The sequence below is a fragment of the Manis pentadactyla genome, chromosome 9 (assembly GCF_030020395.1).
Source record: "Manis pentadactyla isolate mManPen7 chromosome 9, mManPen7.hap1, whole genome shotgun sequence".
NCBI lineage: Eukaryota > Metazoa > Chordata > Mammalia > Pholidota > Manidae > Manis > Manis pentadactyla.
Genome location: NC_080027.1, coordinates 105,433,132 through 105,455,477, shown reverse-complemented (window position 1 = coordinate 105,455,477; position 22,346 = coordinate 105,433,132). Strand labels below are relative to the sequence as shown.

At 41.3% G+C, this 22,346-nt stretch overlaps 1 protein-coding gene across 2 annotated transcripts in view; it reads right to left on the bottom strand.

Annotated features, from left to right (window-relative positions):
* The window catches only part of PAPPA2 (pappalysin 2), a 264,631-nt gene that overhangs the window by 30,312 nt on the left and 211,973 nt on the right, over positions 1 to 22,346 (bottom strand). For both annotated transcript variants that reach the window (XM_057507904.1, XM_036916746.2), the window contains one exon: positions 7,437 to 7,508. In XM_057507904.1, coding sequence (XP_057363887.1) covers positions 7,437 to 7,508 — 72 coding nt within the window. The remainder of the gene's footprint in view (positions 1 to 7,436; positions 7,509 to 22,346) is intronic.

The window sequence follows — 22,346 nt, the reverse complement described above, 5'->3', positions numbered from 1 at the left end:
TGCAGCAGATGGAGTGAATTCGTGATGGAAGATTGTTGGTATCAACTATGTAATGTGAAAAAACGATACAACTGCCCACCTACATTTAAGTTGCTTTAAGAGAACACAAATATATTTACATTTAAATTCATGGCATGTTAGATTTACAGGGGAAGAGAATGCCAATGCTCTGTGTTTGAGATGGCAGAAAATGTTTAACCATTTCAAGCAGGATAATCTATATCCCTTTAAAAGGCTCCAAAGACCAACATACCTCCTAAACCCTTCTCTTTATAACCTGTATAAAATCTAACACTTTCAGGTATTTTCCCACAGATTTACTTTAAGTAGTTCATTCAGTCTCTTAAGCCCATTATTTCCTGTTCTGTTCTTATTGGGGGATGATGACTGTTAACTCTTCTCTATGTAAAATATTTACTACACTAACCATTGTCCTTCTCTTAGGCTTAAAAACCCCAGTTCCTTTGATTCTTCCCCAAAGGTATTATTATCAAGCTTTTGATATTATTCTTGTCACCTTCAACATGCTCTGTATTTTCTAGTGGCTATGGAAGCTAGACCTAAAGTAAAAATAGGATCAGATCAATGGTGAGAATAATGACATAATGGAATACTCAAATTTTCTGTTGGTGCCAAGTATACTTATTGTCATTAGCTTGTTTTAAGATCACAGTTATGTTGCCAGGTTGCTGTTTACCCATGATGAGCCATAATTATTTTTGAAATTTAACTACATAATTTTAAAACAATCCAGTCTTTTCTGACTTAGAAGAATTTCAGTTTTACCATGGTATGCTAGATGTTTTTATCTATCTTTGACCTATTTGAACTTTCTTCTATTTCAGGCGATTTCTTCATTTATTCAAGAACTATTGGAAGATGGATCCTTTCCTCCCAACGCGTGAGCGGGATGCTGCTGTATACAATTATGTGTGAGTGTATTAATTCATCCCCGTGCAGTGTTTTTCAAAGTTCAGTTGAGGACCACCTGCATTAGAAGCACCTGGGGTATTTAAAAAAAAATCATATTCTTGGACTTCACACCAGACTTGATATGTAAGAACTGGGAGGGAAGGTCAGAACCTAGGAATCTGCATATTTAAAATAAACACCCCAGGTCATTCCTAAGCACAGAAAGCTACCAGCCGAGGGCTTTGCCTGCATGAAATGAACAAAGATGAGGGGTAGTCAGAACAGGCCGTAAGCGGGCCACTGAATGGGCCACCTCCGTTCAACACGATCTACGGTGAGCTCCATCACGTGGCCAACTCCTTAGCCGCCTTCTTAAGTCAGAAGTATATCATTTGGACCAGAATGACAGCTGCTTAATTTAAGAAGTGATTTCTCCTTTATCTTTTTGACCAACCAATCTGTCACAAAACACGGCAAAGGAAAGCATGTTCCCTATAAATATAGGACTTGAACTTAGAGAAATTTACCCTAGAACTCTTTCTAGTAGAAAAACCAAACTTGCAGGTATGTAACCTTTATTGTTCAAACCCCCTTTCTTTTAAAATGGTATACACCCCATGGTTTTCTTCCGGTCTTCTGATGGCTACTCATTCTTTGAAGAACATCAGTATGATTAGATTGGGGCTCCAAAGAGTCTTAGCAAGCAACCCTTTGCCCAATCTTCCTCCAGATAAGCTTGACCTCTCTCTCAACATATACACACTTGCATATGCATTGCCTGTCATGGTCTTATGAGGATAAATAGTGGGAAAAAGCATTACTTTTGCTTTGAGTAACAGAAATCACTCAGATTTACTGATAAATGAAAATCAGTTAATGTTGATCACACCGTCAGGGAGCATTCATACAAGAGGCACTTGTACATCCTTTACATGTTCTGACTCTTGTATCTAGCCCCTTGTAGTCTGAGTTTTCTCTTGCCAGCTCATAACAGGATGGCAATAGCAAAACCAAAAGCAGGACTGGCCCTGGACTGATGCCAAGAAAGGACAGTGACAACAGATTTGCAAAATGCACCCCATCCAGGTAATAAGAAATCAAAGCTAACCAGGAAGGCCACAAATCTCGACAATGGGCCTCTGAAGAGAAGGACCCATGCGTAGCGTCAAGATCAGGATCTATGTAAAAGGCAAAAGTCCCCAGAAACAAGGGAGGTTGGCAGTTATTCTAGAAAAATGAGCATGATCCACCCTTCATTGGGGTGTGGCCTCTCCAAAGCTCTCAAACAACAGCTCCAGATGTGTGTCTCCATACTTTTCGAACCTGGTATCTGACCAACAAGTTTAAGAGAGAAATTTTATCCATCTCATTTTAAAGCCAAGGAAACTTAAATTCAGAGGAAATGTGTAACAGGGAGGGGACTGAGGTGAGCTTGCCTCCAGACCCCAGACAGCCTCCTCTGCCACTCCACGCTGCCCCCACTGTGTCTGTTGCAAGACCTTCTGATTCTACGTATCACAGGGTTTTTATTCTCCACTAATCCATCTGGTCCTTCACCTTACATCTGCTGCGCCGCTTCTCAGAAGACTGATCCATTCTTTCCAATTTAAGACTCCCTTCATGAAAGTTCTGTCTTCAACTCTCTATCCCTTCCTGCTTTTGCGAGTAGATGCAGGTATAACTAAAGAATTAGACCTGAGCTTTTTAAAAGGAATACAAAGTGGATGAAATGCACATCCTACCACTCTGGAGCTTACAGACTGTTGGAGGCATGAACCTATCAGATGATCTTGAAATACCTTGGTAAGTGGAACAGTAAGCATTTACTAGGGTATGTGTAAGACTTGATGGGAGAAATGGTCACTGATGCCCAGAAAGACTTACTTGAAATTCCAAAAAAGTCTTAAAGACCCTTTTAAGTTTATTAGAAGCCTCAAGACCACAGCGACCTGCAGCATACAATACTTACAAGGAAAAAATCTAGTGTACATGGATTGCTTTTTTGTTCTTAATATATTGTTCATAAGACCTATCCCCACATAGTAATGTGTATCACTTCTTAGGCAATATCACTATGAATATTTATGTATTTGACAAATTATACACCTTAACATCAGTTGTTTCACTTGATCATAAGATCTCGAGAGAAAGCCAGGCAGATACCACACATAGCTAACCAGTGTAGAGTCAGAATTAGAACCTAGGTCTTCATCCTGCCTCTGCCCTCCTTTGCAGCTGCCTCTTTTGAAAAGATAGGGCACAACTCTGCAAGAACCAGCAAAGGGTTGAAGTGAGAATATCAGAAGAAATCTGGGAAGCAAACGATGAACTTCTAAGACATACATGCTTGCAGAAAAATCAGAGGCAAAACAGAGGTCAGTGAGCACTCCATTTTAATCATCCTGAAGGAAGGAAATTAATCATTTTTATCTAAAAGGACTCAGTTAGTGTAGTCTTTTTTTCCCAGCTGCATACCCCAGTGAACAAGATGTTCTTAGTCTGAGTTGAACCTAAGACAGTGGACTTTGGCAGAATTGGTGAATATGCATTTATGGAAGAGGAAGGAAGGAAGGAAGGAAAAAAAGAGAAGAAAATATTCATATGATCTGAGAGTATCATAGTGCTCATAGATGGAGTGAACACTTAACTTCATTTATTACCCCATAAAATGAGGAAAACACACACCCCTTCCCTCTCTCCCTTTCTCTCTCCATGCTGGGAAAAGAGTATACTTTATTGGGCAAGCATTTGGCAGAATAACTATTTGTTTTCTACACAGTTATCATAGACTAACTGCATGCTTTTCTGTAATTTTAATGGGCACAGGTCTGAGTAGGCAGAGCAATTAGAAAACCAGTGCAACAGCCCAGGTGAAAAATGCAGCCCCAAGTGGGGGTGCCGCAGTAGGAAGGAGTAGAGCTCATGTGATGGTCTGGTGACGGACTGACCCGGTGGCCAAGTGCATACAGCAGCTGTCTCCAAGTGACCTGTGAATTATGGATCTCAGTGGGTCTCCACGGGAACAGCCTGTTCTCCTTTCTTCTCTTGCTCTTTCCCTTTTCCCATCCTCAAAGTTCGCACCTAATCATGCTGAGGCTGCTCCAGCAGCTCCCTCTCCTCATTCTGCTTCACGCATTCAGAAAGCATTCACAGAGTGGCTACTGGTTCACAACAGATGCTGCCGCTTCATAAGCATCTGTCAGGGGTCTCTGGCCTGGCCTGAGGCTTAAGCACATTATGTACATGATCACATTAGTCCCTCATCACAACTCATTAAAGAGCTTTGTTGCCCCCACTTCCCAATACAGATTAAGTCACTAAGGTTCATGACACTCAGCTCATCCAGGGTTTGAATCTACACTTGTTTGACTCCAACACCTTCCCACCAACCACGTAGCCATTCCTTGCCCATTTGCAACTTACTAAAAAAAAAAAAATGAAAAATACCAGAAGTGCTCAGGTCAAGAAGACCAAATGCAAGACACAACTAGCAAAATAGAATGTAAGGTGTGAACAAGTGTCGACTGCAGCTATGCAGCATGTGTGTGTTCTTGCTGAGACAAGGGAACATAAATAACAATGAAAAGATGGTACCATTTACACAAGATTTTTCAGAGAAAACATTATAATTGCCTCTTAACATGAGAGGCATAGAAGAGTGCAGAATTGAGGGCTAGATCTCTGTGGCAAAGGGGATATGGCACAAACAGAGGTGCAGAAGGGACATGAATGAACCATGGGCTAGAATCATGAGCTGATGGACTCACTGCCTTGGGCTGAGCAGCAGAAATTGAGAATGAGGACTCCCCTCTGCCAAGGCTGAATGCCTGAAGGAGACATCTTAGAATTATATTCACTGTGGGAAAGCAAAAAGAGAAAATCCTTTTTAGATACTGGGGAACTAAGTGATGAATTTGAAAGTGGTGGTGAATCTGAAGTCAGATTTCTGTGCTGCAGTTTTTAAAAATTTTCCCTCACCCACCTAAGCATTCTTTGGTTTATCTTGCCTTCTTGGTCTGTTTTCCTGCTGTCTGCCTTGGACACCCTTCAGTTCACCCTAATGCATCCAACTGACTCCAGTAGAGAATTGACTGTCTACCACACTGCCCCGAGAACATGTGGGTTCAGCCTTGCCTGCCCTTTCTTTCTCGTCCTCACCCTGCCTGTCTGCATTTCTTATTCTTCATCTCTTTGGAACTCCTCCTCCTCCTCCTCCACATCCAATTCCCTGTCCTTTCCTATGGGCATTGATTCCCCATTTTTCTTTGTCTCTTCCTTCCACTCCCCTAAGTGGTTGTTTTTCTGCTCCTAGCCTCTGTAAGCAGAGCAGAAGCAAAATCTCATCCTTTCAAATACGTCCTACCCAGAGAGTCTCAGGAAGTAGAACAATCAGCATGGAAATAATGCTGGCTACAATTATTCCTGGACAAAGAAATCTTCAAATTAGGGTTCCACAGGCTAGGAACCTTCTTGTCTGCTCCCATAGTGGCCAGGGCAGGGAATCTCAGACTTCAGGGGTCTTCAGATTCCCCCAGAGGCCTTGTTAAAGCACAGATTGTTGGACTCCACACCCAGAGTCCGTGATTCGCAAGATCTGGGATGGGGCCTGAGTATGTGTATTTCTAATAGGGTCCCAGGTGATGCCAATTTTACTGGTCCAGGGGCCACACTTCGAGAACCACTGAAGTGGGGGTACCCACAGCCACCAGGTGGTCAAGGCTAAGCTGTGCATGGCAGAAGGTGGGCAGTGGAGTCATGAGAGAGAATAAGGTTTTGCTCTTTGTCATATCACCAAGGGGATTGATGAAGTCCGGGAAGCTCTGGATAAGGGATCCAGAGGCTGTGCTGGGAACAGTGAGGAGGATAGGATGCTGGAGAAAGCTCTGTGCTGTAAGCTTCTGGGAAACACCAGAGCCAGCTCCAAGCCCCGTCATCCACCCTCCCTCGGGTGATCATGCATAGAGGCAGCAGAAGGGAATTCTCAGGGTCCCTTTGATCTCTTCCCAGTTCCCCAGTCTTCTGTCTGTTTATCTCCCTCCTTCCCTGGCCTCCTCTTCCCCTTTCTTTGCCCCCTGACCGGTGGATGAGTCACTCCTCCCCCCACCACCACTGCCATCTGTTTTTCTAATGATGGCAGAGGGTGAGCTGTTTAGTTGGCCCACGCGTAACAAAGCACACTCCATGCTAGCATTTTCCCGATGCACTCTCAGAAAGCTATTTTATGGTATTGTTTCCCCACCCAGTTTTCCCTGTGTCTCACACCCCACCCATTCCCCCTCTTTGGCCTCACGTGGATCTCAATTTCCCAGAATTAGATCAAGAGAAACAGAGACAGGGAGAATCGAGGGACTAACATGCACGTGGGTTGGGTGTGGGGCGTAGGCGGGCTATTGGGGGAGGGGACGGAGCTCTGTCTCCAGCACACAAGGAGCAGCAGCCAGAATTACCCAAGTACTGCTGCTGAGTGGCCTAATTACTTCTAGTGAGAGAATTGGACGACAAGCGCTACAGTGACTGAGACCAGAGTATTTGCATTTGTCACCGGCTATTCCCAGGGTGAGAGGACTTAAATGGTGTGTGTGTGTGAAGCATCTCCCGCCCCCATGTCAGGATTCCTGGGTGATCTTCCCTCACCATGGCTCTGCCTCATTCTTGACTCTTCCTTACATTAATGCCTGGGAAGCCAGCTAAGGGATTCACAGCACCCTGAGTGCCTCTCTGGTGGGGATATCCTCTCATGAAGAAGTAGGCAGGATTCCTGGAAGCTAGTGAAGGTCTAGTTTGGATTAATCAACAGTGGAATCTACAGGTCTACCTCAGAAGTGGAAAACATAGGCCGCTGTGACCCAGGCAGTTAATGGAGATGAGGGAAGCGTGCTCAGTAAGAAGCCACAGGAGATGCAGGACCAAGATGCCCTTCGGCAGGTGTAGCTGCTACTCAGATCCAGCTTATTGTTACAGCGGATGCCAGAGAGTCCTGTTTTTCAAAAGCAAATTCCTTGCACAAAATTTTTTATATTTAGTTTCATTTGGAGTATGTGTGTCCGTGTGTGTGTGTGCCTGCGGGTGTAATGTTATATATACACCTAAGGATTTTATGTGAAAATCCCAATTTTTGAATATTGGCAACCCAAACGAAATTGTTTTTAGATGCTGTGCTGGCCAGATAAATCTGTCTGGCCACCAGTCTGCAAACCCTGATCTAACTAAGGTCACATAAGGCCCAGTCAGAGAATCCCAAAACCATAAATAATTCTGGTTTGCTTTTCATTTATTTTTCATTATGTCACTTAAAACGGAACCCTGGAGATTTTGCTAACAACAACAAAAAAAGCCAAAATCAGAAATCCTGGTATCTGTAATTTTGGGATTGTGAAGCTGTATTGAAGCGATGAAGCATACGGCGTGGGAGTGGGAATGGGAGTGGGAAAGGGGCAGATCCTGAGTTAGAAGGACGCAGGTCCCTGAGAGTGGAGCGGACCAGAGAGCTCAGGTCTAGGTTGGGGGAAGGACAGGCAGCTTACCTCGCACGACTGGATGCAGTGGACCAGGAAGGGTTCGGGGTTCCAATGACGCCGCCCAGTGCACACGATGCTCTAGAGGGAAGAGGAAAGAACAGAAACAAAAGCAAAGAAGCCTGTCAGTGAGAGAAGGAGTGAATCGTGAGCCTACCCGGCCAGCCCAAGCCCATTCCCTGGGAGTGAGCCCCCGACTCTGCGCCTGGGAGGGCCCCAGCCGGCTGGTCTTTCCTGGGAAGCCAATCCTGCTGGATGGTGTCAAGGTAGAAATTCCCAGTGGAGGAGCTTTTACCTCCTCTTTGTCCTCTTTCACCCTCCTGAAGGTGTCAGATTTTCTAAAATGGTGTAGGCATAGGTGTAGGTGTCAAAAAGTATCATCAATACTATAATGCATTACATTTGGTTCTAGGCATGCTACTGGTCACATTTGTTTTGAAATTTTAAACAACGTTACAAGAAATTGTGAGAGGCTGTGTTGATCAGGAAGCCCTGTGGGTTGCTAAAGGTTGAGAAATATGGCTTTGTAAGAAGAGTTTTGAACTAAAAATGACCTCAGGAATCCTATGTGACCCAGTATGAGTGCCCAAGCAAGGACTGGAGGCTCAATTGCACTCCGTGCAGCTCTTGTGGGTCCCATTTCTCCTTTCCTTGTGGGAAATAAAAGAGGCTCTATGCACTGGACAGACAGGGTGAACGTGAAACCATCAGGGCTCAAAATGGCACTAACAATAAGCAGGTGAGGGCGAAGTCACATCGGTGCTAAAACGTGATCATTGTGTATTTCTAACGGCAGTTTCCAGCTGCGCATTTAAAGAAATAGTCATCTACTCTCTGTTGAATAACTCATTTTCACTGGGCTTTTTCCTTTTAATTTTTGTAATAGGAGGTTTCAAGAAGAAAACAAGAGTCTCTCCATAGCCTAATACCAACCCACCCATTTGCAGACTTTCATATTCACATTTCAATTCAGGGCAATTGGAGGAAAAATAATACTTTGTGAGATACAAGCTTTATACAAGATAGCTTCCCCAGTAATCAGAAAGTATACATTCTAGAATACTAAAACTGTGCAATAAGATTGGATACATTTCCATGTATTAATATGTAGGTAGGTATATTATATGAACATATACATCATAGTCAACTATGAGAATGGGAATCTGCAATATTTTCCTGGAGTTATACTCCTATAAACTAAAATTCGTCCTTCACAACTTCCCTAAGGGGAAAATACGTACCATAAATTCTAATACCTTTTGATGTTCAAAATTCTACTTTGTAATAATGTAGAAGGCGACTTAAATTATCATTGCACTAAAAAAATAAGATTATCACATCTATGTAGGGTTAAGCAAATATGAAAGGTAAACACAATAGGGGTGTTCAGCTCACTGAGAAAGTGAGCATTTTAAAGCCACTTAGCAGATCATTTGCATATGAACAGTGGCTCTGCTACATCAAAACGATTCTTATTTGTTTTAAAGCAAGTGCCAGTGGAACTCTATTTAGCAATGGTCATGACCTCCATGGAAAATATCAATGAGATATTATATTTAGTTGCTGCTACCAGGTAATGGTAATGAGAAAACACAATAGCTTGTACCCTTGAAATGGAAATACACCACAGCTTTATTCCTTTTCAGAGCACTAACCCCACCAATGGCCTTCAGTCCCCACCCAATCAGTTCAGACCAACCTTCTATATACTTCACTCACCATGAGCCAGAGTCCCCAGTGAGCAAGAGGGATCTGAACTTCCTGCCCTCAAAAGGCTCAAGATCTTGAGAGGGAGGTGATTGGAAGAATGTCAATTCCTCTACATAAAGGGATGCTTAGCTTTGGCACCCGCCTATGATGGGCCTGGCAGAACTCTGCAGGACACCCTGAACTGATAGTATCAGCTTCTCTAATGCCCTCTAAGCCTTCTTTTATTTTTTTAATTTTTTTATTTTGGTATCATTAATGTACAATCATAATGATCAACATTATGGTTACTAGACTCCCTCCATTATCAAGTCCCCACCACATACCCCATTACAATCACTATCCATCAGTGTAGTAAGATGCTATAGAATCACTACTTGTCTTCTCTGTGTTGTACTGCCTTCCCCATGCACCCCTCTACATTATGTGTGCTAAACTTAATGCCCCTTTTTCCCTCTTATCCCTCCTTTCCCACCCATCCTCCCCCGTCCCTTTCCCTTTGGTAACTGTTAGTCCATTCTTGGGTTCTGTGAGTCTGCTGCTGTTGTGCCCTTCAGTTTTTGCTTTGTTCTTACACTCCACAGATGAGTGAAATCATTTGATACTTGTCTTTCTCTGCCTGGTTTATTTCATTGAGCATAAAACCCTCTAGCTCCATCCAAGTTGTTGCAAAGGGTAGGATTTGTTTTCTTATGGCTGAATAATATTCCATTGTGTATATGTACCACATCTTCTTTATCCGTTCATCTACTGATGGACACTTAGGTTGCTTCCATATCTTGGCTATTGTAAATAGTGCTGTGATAAACATAGGGGTGCATATGTCTTTTTCAACCTGGGCTCCTGCATCCTTAGGGTAAATTTCTAGGAGTGGAATTCCTGGGTAAAATGGTACTTCTATTTTTATTTTTTGAGGAACCTCCATACTGCTTTCCACAATGGTTGAACCTATTTACATTCCCACCAGCAGTGTAGGAGGGCTCCCCTTTCTCCACAACCTTGCTAATATTTGTTGTCTGTCTTTTGGATGGTGGCTATCCTAACTGGTGTGAGGTGATACCTCATTGTGGTTTTAATTTTCATTTCTCTGATGATTAGCAATGTGGAGCATCATTTCATGTGCCTGTTGGCCATCTGAATTTCTTCTTTGGAGAAGTGTCTGTTCAGATCCTGTGCCCATTTTTTAATTGGATTATTTGCTTTTTGTTTGTTGAGGTGCGTGAGCTCTTTATATATTTTGGATATCAACCCTTTATTGGATCTGTCATTTATGAATATATTCTCCCATACTGTAGGATGCCTTTCTGTTCTATTGATGGTGTGCTTTGCTGTACAGAAGCTTTTTAGCTTGATATAGTCCCACTTGTTCATTTTTGCTTTTGTTTCCCTTGCCCAGGGAGATATGTTCATGAAGAAGTTGCTCAAGTTTATGTCCAAGAGATTTTTGCCTATGTTTTTTTCTAAGAGTTTTATGGTTTCATGACTTACATTCAGGTCTTTGATCCATTTTGAATTTACTTTTGTGTATGGGGTTAGACAATGATCCAGTTTCATTCTCTTACCTGTAGCTGTGCAGTTTTGCCAACACCAGCTGTTGAAGAGGCTGTCATATCCCCATTGTATATCCATGGTTCCTTTATAGTATATTAATTGACCATATATGTTTGGGTTAACATCTGGGCTCTCTATTCTGTTCCACTGGTCTGTGGGTCTGTTCTTGTGCCAGTACCAAATTGTCTTGATTACTGTGGCTTTGTAGTAGAGCTTGAAGTTGGTAAGCAAGATTCCCCCTGCTTTATTCTTCCTTCTCAGGATTGCTTTGGCTATTTGGGGTCTTTTGTGGTTCCATATGAATTTTAGAACTATTTGTTCCAGTTCATTGAAGAATGCTGTAGGTATTTGGATAGGGATTACACTGAATCTGTAGATTGCTTTAGGCAGGATGGCCATTTTGACAGTATTAATTCTTCCTACCCAAGAGTATGGGATGAATTTCCATTTGTTAGTGTCCTCTTTAATTTCTCTTAAGAGTGACTTGTAGTTTTCAGGGTATAGGTCTTTCACTTCCTTGGTTAGGTTTATTCCTAGGTATTTTATTCTTTTTGATGCAATTGTAAATGAAATTATTTTCCTGATTTCTCTTTCTGCTAGTTCATTGTTAGTGTATAAGAATGCAACAGATTTCTGTGTATTAATTTTGTATGCTGCAAGTTTGCTCAATTCAGATATTAGTTCTAGTAATTTTGGAGTGGAGTGTGTATGGTTTTTTATGTACTATATCATGTCATCTGCAAACAGTGACAGTTTGACTTCTTCCTTACCAAACTGGATGCCTTTTATTTCTTTGTTTTGTCTGATTGCCGTGGCTAGGACCTCCAGTACTGTGTTGAATAAAATAGGGAAGAGTGGGCATCTGTCTTGTTCCCAATCTTATGTGCAAAGTTTTCGGCTTCTTGCTGTTAAGTATAATGTTGGCTGTAGGTTTGTCATATATGGCCTTTATTATGTTAAGGTACTTACTCTCTATTACCCATTTTGTTGAGAGATTTTGTCATGAATGGATGTTGAATTTTGTCGAATGCTTTTTCAGCATCTACAGAGATGATCATGTGGTTTTTGTCCTTCTTTTTGTTGCTGTGTTGGATGACATTGATGGATTTTTGAATGTTGTACCATCCTGGCATTCCTGAGATGAATCCCACTTGATCATGGTGTATGATCCTCTTGACGTATTTTTGAATTTGGTTTGCTAATATTTTGTTGAGTATCTTTGCATCTATGTTGATCAGGGATATTGATCTTTAATTTTCTTTTTTTGTGGTGTCTTTGCCTGGTTTTGGTATTAGAGTGATGCTGGCTTCATAGAATGAGTTTGGAAGTATTCCCTCCTCTTCTATTTTTTGGAAAACTTTAAGGAGAATTGATATTATGTCTTCTCTAAATGTCTGATAAAATTCAGCGGTGAACCCATCTGGACTGGGAATTTTGTTCTTGGGTATTTTTTTGATGACCCATTCAATTTCATTGCTGGTACTTGGTCTATTTAGATTTTCTGTTTCTTCCTTGTTCAGTCTTTGAAGGTTGTATTTTTCTAGAAGGTTGTCCATTTCTTCTAAGTTATCCAGTTTGTTAGCATATAGATTTTCATAGTATTTTTCTAATAATTCTTTGTATTTCTGTGGTGTCCATCATGATTTTTCCTTTCTCATTTCTGATTCTGTTTATGTGTATAGATTCTCTTTTTCTGTTAATAAATCTGGATAGGGGTTTATCTATTTTGTTTATTTTCTCAAAGAACAAGTCTTGTTTCATTGAATTTTTCTATTGTTTTACTCTTCTCCATTTTATTTATTTCTTCTCTGATCTTTATTATGTCCTTTCTTCTGCTGACTTTGGGCCTCATTTGTTCTTCTTTTACCAGTTTCAATAATTGTGACTTTAGACTATTCATTTTGTATCGTTCTTCCTTCTTTAAATATGCCTGGATTGCTATATACTTTCCTCTTAGAACTGCCTTCACTGTGTCCCACAGAAGTTGAGGTGTTGTGCTACTGTTTTCATTTGTTTCCATATATCGCTTGATCTCTGTTTCAATTTGGTCATTGATCCATTGATTATTTAGAAGCATGTTGTTAAGCCTCCATGTGTTTGTGAGCCTCTTTGTTTTCTTTGTACAATTTATTTCCGGTTTTATACCTTTGTGATCTGGAAAGTTGGTTGGTAGAATTTTAATCTTTTTGAATTTACTGAGGCTCTTTTTGTGGCCTAGTATGTGGTCTATTCTGGAAAATATTCCATGTACACTTGAGAAGAATGTGTATCCTGCTGCTTTTGGGTGTAGGATTCTGTAGATGTCTGTTAGGCTCATCTGTTCTAGTGTATTGTTTAGTGCCTCTGTGTCCTTACTTATTTCCTGTCTGGTTGATCTGTCCTTTGGAGTGAGTGGTGTGCTGAAGTCTCCTGAAATGAATGCATTGCATTCTATTTCCTCCTTTAATTCTGTTAGTATTTGTTTCACATATGTTGGTGCTCCTGTGTTGGGTGCATAGATATTTATAATGGTTACATCCTCTTGTTGGACTGCCCCTTTATCATTTTGTAATGTCCTTCTTTATCTCTTTACTTTCTTTGTCTGATACAAGTATTGCAACACCTGCTTTTTTCTCCCTATTGTTTGCATGAAATATCTTTTTCCATCCCTTCACTTTTAGTCTCTGTATGTCTTTGGGTTTGAGATGAGTCTCTTGTAAGCAGCATATAGCTAGATCTTGCTTTTTTTATGCATTCCATTACTCTGTGTCTTTTGATTGGTGCATTCACTTTATTTACATTTAGCGTGATTATTGATAGATATGTACTTATTGCCATTGCAGGCTTTGGATTCATGTTTACCAAAGGTTCAAGGGTAGCTCCTTCACTATCTAACCATCTAACTTTAACTCACTTATTATGCTATTATAAACACAGTCTGATTCTTTATTTCTCTCCCTTCTTATTCTTCCTCCTCCACTCTTTATGTGTTAGGTGTTTTATTCTGTACTCTTTTGTGTTTCCTTTGACTGCTTTTGTGGATAACTGATTTTATTTATTGCCTTTAATTAGTATCTGTTTGGCCTGCTTTCTTTGCTGTGATTTTATTTTCTCGGGTGACATCTATTTACCCTTAGGAGTACTTCCATCTTGAGCAGTCCCTTCAAAATATCTTGTAGAGGTGGTTTGTGGGAGGTAAATTCCCTCAAATTTTGCTTATCTGGAAATTGTTTAATCTGTCCTTCAAATTTAAATGATAATCTTGCTGGATACAGTATTCTTGGTTCAAGGCCCTTCTGTTTCACTGCATGAAATATATCATGCCTTCTCTTCTGGGCTGTAAGTTTTCTGTTGAGAAAGTCTGATGATAGCCTGATGGGTTTTTCTTTGTAGGTGATCTTTTCTCTCTCTCTGGCTGCCTTTAATACGCTGTCCTTGTCTTTGATCTTTGCCATTTTAATTATTATATGTCTTGGTGTTGTCCTCCTTGGGTCCCTTGTTTTGGGAGATCTGTGGGAATCCATGTTCTGAGAGATCATTTCCTTCCCCAGCTTGAGGAAGTTTTAAGCAATCATTTTTTCAAAGACACTTTCTATCCCTTTTTCTGTCTCTTCTTCTTCTGGTACCCCTATTATGTGAATACTGTTCCATTTGGATTAGTCACACAGTTCTCTTAATATTCTTTCATTCCTAGAGATCCTTTTATCTGTCTCTGCCTCAGCTTCTCTGATTTCTATTCCATTAACTGTCTCTTGCACCTCATCCAGTCTGCTCTTAAGTCATTCCATTTTTTGTTTCATTGCTGTTATCTCTCTCTGTATTTCATCCCTTAGCTCTTGCGTATTTCTCTGCAGGACCATCAGCACGGTTATGACTTTTATTTTGAATTCTTTTTCAGAAAGATTGGTTATATCGATCTCACCAGGCTCTCTGGTGTTTGAGTGATTTTGGACTCAACCAGGTTCTTTCTGCCTTTTCATAGCTATAGAAGTGATTGCCAGTGAGTGGTGTGTGTGTCAGCTGGGAGAACAAAGTCCCTTCCTGCTTGCTGGTTGCTTAGCCCTTCTCCACTGCCTGTGCCGGTTAACTGCACACAGGGAGAAGTCTCTGGGTTAATCCTGAGCTGCTGTGGGTGGGGCGGCCCTTGGGATAGCCTAGGGCACTGGCAGAGGTCGCAGACGAGCGGCATGTGTTCTCCTGTAGAACAGTGTCCCTTTCTGCCTTCCTGACTTTGCGCTGGCTTCCTGTGCCTGTGCTGGGCAGCTTCTCACAGGGGGAAGCCTCTGGGTCTGCCCCAGTTAGCTGCACACTGGGAGAAGACTCTGTGTCATTGCTGTGGGTGGGGCTGCTCCCCGGCTGGTCGGCAGCAATGGCAGGTCAGTCCGTTTGCTTGCAGTGCTGGTCGGGAAGAGTGAACAGCAGGTTGCTTATTGCTGTGAGGGGCTTCGGATCACCTGAAGTTCCTTAAAATTCCCAGCCTACTGGGCTGAGTGTGCCAGGATGACTTTGTCCACCTGTTAAACCCTTGTCCCTTTAAGACTTTTAAAAAGTGCCCACTTTTCTTTTGTCCGGGGGGTGCCAGTTTTGGGGACCTGTTCAGTCTCAGTCTCGGATTTTACTTTTCCGTTTCTCTAATATCCAGTACACCATGTGATGTGTATCTGTGCTCCTAGTGCAGATTACTAGGGCTGGTTATTTAGCAGTCCTGGGCTTCCACTCCCTCCCTGCTCCGACTCCTCTCCTCCCCCTGGTGAGCTGGGGTGGGGAGAGTGCTTGGGTCCCGCTGGGTCATAGCTTTGTATCTTACACTTTTCGTGGGATGCTGAGATCTCGCAGATGTTGATGTAGCCTGGCTGTTGTACTGTATCTTCTGGTCTCTCTTTTAGGAATAGTTGTATTTGCTGTATTTTCAAAATTTATATGGTTTTGGGAGGAGATTTCCACCACCCTACTCACATTGCCATCTTGAGAAAATCCCCTTCTAAGCCTTATACCCCACTCACCCCGTTTATAAACGCAGGAGTGTTGGTTAGTTAACATGTTAGCAATTCTAAAAATACACCACAAGGGGGGAAAAAAAGAAAGGGGAAAAGAATCTATCTTTACCAATTCTTTTTCTCCATTACTCTTCTATTATTTCCAGTTTATGTTTTGCATCTGCGTATTTTATGTAATTTTATTATCACATTATATCTTCACAGAATAAAATATAAAAGGTATACAAGGGCACACAAACTCCTTCCTACTCCTATTCTCCCTCTACCCAGTTGCCTCCACTCTATTTTTAGGTCTGTTCTGTACCATTTCAGAGATATTCTATGGATAGCCATACATATATGCAAAATATTCTCTATTTCCTCATGCGAATTACAGAATACTATAATTTTATTTTTTACCTCGAGTTACTATTGTTGTTCGTTTGCTTGTCTCACTTTATTTCACTTTACAATGTGTCTTGGGGTTCTGTTCACTTTATGGTACCTGGGACATTGCATTCTACTGATTGCATGGTATTTCATTGCATGGATGACCCTATTTACTTAACCACACCCATATTGATGGATATTTAGGTTATTGACAATATTTTGCTCTAATAGACAAAGCTTATGCATTTAAATCATTTCACACATGGGCAGCTCTATCTGTCGAATGAATTCATGATAGTGGAATTGAGAATACCTATCACAATAATTTCTTAATGTTCTGTAATTCAATCTTGAGACGAATTCAAACTTCATACCTCCTTAATCTCTATAGAAATCACAAAAGTTTGTGGCACCTGTGGCATATGATTTCCTAGATTGCGAAATCCTGAGAATAGGGACTGTCTCCCACTCACATATCTTACCTCTGTGACTTAGAGATGATATTTTACAAGTATTTGTCAACCACTAAGTATGTTGTTGGACCTCTAGTATTCTACTTTATCTTCTGGCCTATGAAAGTCACTCATCCCATAAGAAAATACATGAATATGCCATTAATTGAACAGCTATTTATTGGTCAAAATTAGAGGAAAACTTTAACTAAATGTTTTTCAGGTCCTAAATTGTACGGGCTCATGTGTAGTGAGAGGAAAGAGGGAATTGAAATAGGAAGAAAACTAGAGAGGAGGAGGCAGAGAGGGGCTAGTTCCTGGTAAGATGTATTAAATTAAACACACAAGGAGGCCATTAAACTGAGGGGGCTCTAATAGTGAGGCAGCCTATGTAAACACTCCAAAATCTAAGCCTGTAAATGCCCCCAGGTTATAAAATTGAAAACCTAAGGACAGTCAGAAACAGTCAACCAGTGTTTAAGCTAGAGCCAATCAATAATTTCTTTGTTTGGCTTCTGCTTTTCTCTATAATAAAAGACTCTCCCAAGCGCCTTGGGACACTAATTATTTTCCTGTTTGGTGCTACCCAACTGGAATAGAGATTTTTGCTCAGATAAACTCTTAAATTGTTTAATATGTCTCAGTCTATCTTTTAAAAGTTCAGTATGATCTTATTTTTGGGGATACATTTTACAGATTATAATCGAACAACATTATATCCTGCACCCTACTTTACCAAATCTTCACATTTTGCTGTATCTGCTTCCAGAGTTTAAGATATAGAGATTCAATTACTGTGTGTCTCTTGAACATCATTTTCCTTCCTTCCTCCCGATTAGTAACAACTATTCTACATTTTTAAATGATTATTTCTATATATTTGTATGTGATTACAGCTATTGTCATCACACTGTTAGCAAATCACTTCTCAGATGAAATGACTATGAGCTACTAAATGCCAAGTTTGCTCTGAAGTTTCCAAGAGCAAAAATATTAAGGAGAAAATCACTTTAGAGACTTTTCTCTTGGTTGGGCCACTTTAAAATTTTTAAAAAGCAAAGGAAAAAAGGGAAGAAAGGAAGAACAAAGGAAGGGTAGAAGGGAGAGATAAGAGAGAGGCGGGGAGGCCAGGGAAGAAAGACCAGTGCAGGGTTATTAGGAGGGTCATAGGCTGTACGAAGGCTTTTGCCTGGTTAAATGTCTCGTTAAAGGTCACAAGACACGTGGTTAGCCAATATTAAGATCTAATATAAAATTGCTCAACTATTATTTTATCAGGAATGATTGACAGACTGGGCTGCAAATCACAGCAGATCACAAAGTTTTGCTGCTGCCAGGTTTGTGACAATTTCCTTATTATTATTATATATGCATGCAACCCTAAATAAAATACAGCATGTTTATCTGGACCATAACCCATGACCCTGCAATTTGCATTTTTTTCCTCTTCTCCCATCCTCCAAGACCCTCTTATTCACTCTCCTTTCACAGTGATTGACTTGATGCCTTGAGGCTGATTCACATGTAGAACAAACAATTCCATTCTTAAAACTCATGAAAAAGAAGAGCTTTGCATGACTCATGTCCAAGGGATTTGTTCTCCCGCTGATGCATGGCGAGTGTCACTGGAGCTGTTAACACAGACTTGCACCCATCAAGAGGACACCCCAGGAGGCAAGGGTGAGGATAGAAGCCAGGGAGATGGACAGGAGGGTGAGACCAGTTGGTTGGAAACTTTGGCTTCTGGAAGGCACTATCTCCTGTTTTCCTTCCTGCTTCTCTCTCCCTCTTAAGACATTTTGTTTTTATTTAAGGAATTATTAATCCTTAGGGAACCATTTTGGGAAAACAAAGTCAGAAATTAGAAGATTTGTTTTGATTGAGCAATTCTGTTGAAGAGCTGGCTAGTTGAGAAAGGGATCCCATGCAGGGTTGAGAATCTTTGCAAACCTAATGTGTGTGGGCACAAGAAAATCTCATTGATGTGGACCTCACTCATTCCTAATCATGATATACTAAAACAAGAAAAGAAAAGCATTGTTCCAGCTGTGAAAAATGAATTTACGAAACAAACTAATAGGGGAAACACTTTAGTACTTCAGAAGGAAACATTTTCAAATACAATTTAGAAACACTCATTTCCATGTAAACAATTGCTACGTTATGCATAAAAAAGTAATCTACATGAAGTAAGGTTCCTGAAGGACCACTTCTTCACAACATAAGTCATGCATTAATTTTCCTATTTTAAATAAGAAATTCATGACGTATAATAACATATTCTCTCAACACAATGGTTAAGGATAAGCACAAAATTCGACCTTATGTAGGCTTTTGGGAAAACTTAAAAGGTTTGCCTTGAGAAATGGCTCTGGGGACATGGGAACCATTCTCTTCTCTGGGATTTTTGGCTTCATACAGTGATCTTGGTCTGAGCAGTGGGTGCAAGGACTCATGCACTGAGGAGATTTGCGGATGACAAGTAATTCATTATTCCTACTCTCAAGAATCTTATAGTTCAGTGGTAGAGTGACAGAAAAGAAGAAGAAGAAGAAGAAAAAAAAGAACAAAGGAAGAAAAAGCAAGGATAAGAAGAGCACGTAGTACTTCCAGCAAAGTCTAAGGAGAGGTCCCCCTACACCCTCAGTGCAGGCTCCCTAAATCATCAAGCATCCAGGCACTGTCTGAGGGTGCAGAAGGCAGTCAGCAGAAGGCCCTTGTTTCTGCACAAGAGCAATGGAACTGGCTGGGCATTCGGCTGTCTCCTGCCTGTCCCAACTTCCTGATTGCACTGCTCAGTCACTGGTCATGTTGAATGGCAGGGGTTTATTTGACTGCCAAGAAGCCTTTTTGTTTGATGCCCTCTCTAGAAAGAGAATGGTCCATAGTCCTGTATGTAGCATGGAGGAAGATACCATTACAGCAACAAAGGCCCAGAAAGTCCATTTGGGAATTTCACATTCTTATAGCCAGCATGACCTTGAAACATTAAGAAATAACAGTATATTTTCATCCTTACTCTCTTCTCAATATCACAATCAAAACTATTAAAAATGGCTTCTCTGTCAGAGGTGTTCTAGTGGGAAACACTGAATGGCCGTAAATTCTCTTCCCAGCCCTATTTGTAAATGGGACAAAGAATTGACACATCTCTGTCTACACACCTACACACACACACACACACATACACACACACCAGCAAAGTATAGAAATTTTAGAATGATATTTCTCTTCCTCATAGGGATAGCTGATGATATCATTTCACAGGTGAAGGAAATTTCCAAAGATAAGATCTGCACTAAGTGAGCTGAGATTCCATCTTGACTTAATTGAGAACTATGTGCTAGAAACGATGAAAGACATTTTAAAAGTGTTATTTTGAATTTTTCTAACAACCCTGCAAGATCTATTGCATTATCCTCACCCTTGCTGCAAAGTAGACAGAGGCTCCAAGGGGTGAGTCCCATACAACTCGAACCCAGGAGAGCCTTACTCTTCTTTTATGCCAGTTGCTACTTTAGTTTTTCATCAAAACTCCAGGCTCCCTAAGCCTTCAGAAATTCTTCCTTTAATGAAAAGTATATTGTTCTCAGAGTCAGGTATCATTTGCAGGAATAAAACCCAGTAGAACCTCCAGAGAAAGGCAAATAAACTTTGGAAAACATACTTGCTTGTTCCTTAAAAACGAACTCTTTCAAAACACGGAAAAGCAGTATTATCAGGGAGTATCTCTCAAAATCATTTTTGTTAGACTTCAAGGGGAGCAAGGGAAAGTGTGGGAAGGAGGCGATTCTCATGGTTGAGAGGCATGACTTCTTTACCATTTGATAAACAAACCCAACCATATATTAGGAAGAAAAAAAGACTTCAGGAAACAAGGTGATTCAGGAAAAATCACACTGAACTTGAAGGCAGAAAAGTTGTTTGCACTTTTTTCTCCGTGTCCTATTAACAGGGCAACCTTGGACAGGCTACCTAAGAGCATCCAATTTATTGGATTAAAAAAAAAGGGTAATAAAATCTTCCTTCTCTTGTTTATTGGTTTGTAATCAGATTCAAATAAACTTATAAATACATAAAATGTGTGTGTGTGTGTGTGTGTATCATCCAAATGTAAGATATCATTTTTATTACAAAGAATGAAGTCATTGGCAGCAGACTAGAGAAAATGATGCAATTTAACCCATTTGCTCAGTAGTCTTGCCAGATACAAAGGTATTTGAAGTATGGGAGATAGCAGAAATCTGCATGAAAATAGGTCACACATTACTAAACCTGTTTTGGAGCCAGGCTCCAAATAGGTGTGCTTGCACTTAAAATGTTTACATGGCCAGCATTTTGTTTTGTGGTGACAGTGTTTCTCAACGCATGACAGTGAGATTGTTAAAGATGCACAGCCAAGGCACACCAGCCTGTCTGAAGGGTGGGGCCTGTGTCTGTTCCTCTCACAAGCTGCCCAAGGGATTGTCAAAGACATCAAATTTTAAGATTGAGCGTAATGTGGAACAACCACCCTAAGATAAAACAACATCAACTGTTAAGGATGTTACTTGGTGAAGAGTTTCATTTAATACAACTGCTTTTGTTTATATGGCATCTCTTCTTATTGATGAAGACACTCCCCATTCCCTACTTGTGAATCATATTTGGAGTATTTTTTCTTGATATTCTTGCTTTGACACAAATCCCTGCTGATAATACAACACATTTAGCCTGTTAGGAAAAAGGAGCAAACTGAGAATGATCTTTAAGTGAAACGTGGCACCTATGTAGAGTCTATCTCTTGGTGACTCTATAGGAATAGACTACCAAGGATTGTACCTGCTGGACAGTCTAATAAAGAAACCAAGCTCCCAGGCTTTCTGATATCCCCGCTGTCCCCATTCTAAGAGATAACTAGCCACAAGATCATCTCCAAAGAGACACTAAATAAGGTGAAGAAGCAAAATATATAATATGCCTGGTAATGGTAAGTCCTAAGGAGAAAAAATAAAGCGAGGAAGGGAAACAGGAAGTTTCAGGGGAGTTGAAGTCTTAGATAGAGTGGTCAAACTTGAGCAGTATTGTGAGGGAGCAAAGGAACAAGGCATGTGGACAGCAGGGAGAAGAGCACCGGAGGCAGAGCTGACCAGAGGGCAAGGGCGCGGAGGCGGGAGGGCGCTGGCACACGCCAGAGTCGGCCAAGAGGCCGCTGTGGCCAGATCTGGGTGAGCAAGGAGGGTGGATGGGAGCTGAAGCCATAAAGGTGAAGACCGTCCCTGGAGAAGAGGAGGCCAGGGAACTGAGAGCCCGAGTTTGGGAAGGTTCCAGGATGTGGGTGCTGAGACCAGTGGGTCAGACCAGAGGCTTAGCTGAAGAGACTGCGACCCGGGAGCTGACGTGTGCATGGAAGAAGGGGAGGGGGCTCCCGAGTGAGGTCAGAAGATGGCAGCAGCAATGGTGGTTTATTCTGTTGGCATTATATTCTAATGTGGGGCCTTTAGGGAGGAAGCAGGGAGAAGGGTTGGCAGGGGGACAAGAGGACATCAGGCCCCTCCCAGGCCAGGGTAGGGCGGGGGTGGCAGGAAGCAGAGACCAGGGCACCCTGCAGGGAGACGAAATTCTCAGGGTTTCAAATGAGAATGAAAACAAACCGGAAGCCTAGAGAAGAGGTTGTGGGTGTAGAGGATCTGACTTTAAATACCAGAGACACTGGGAGGAGTTTCAGGGTTCAGAAAGTGGGTGTGTGGGGGGCGTGCAGACAGGATTCTTCCCACTCAGTTCCTCTCATTATTCTCTCCCTGGTGTCAGCTTTACCTTCATCTTTTCTAATTTATCTTTCCCTTCCCATCCTTCTTTCATCTTTATTCATTTATTTGGCTTAT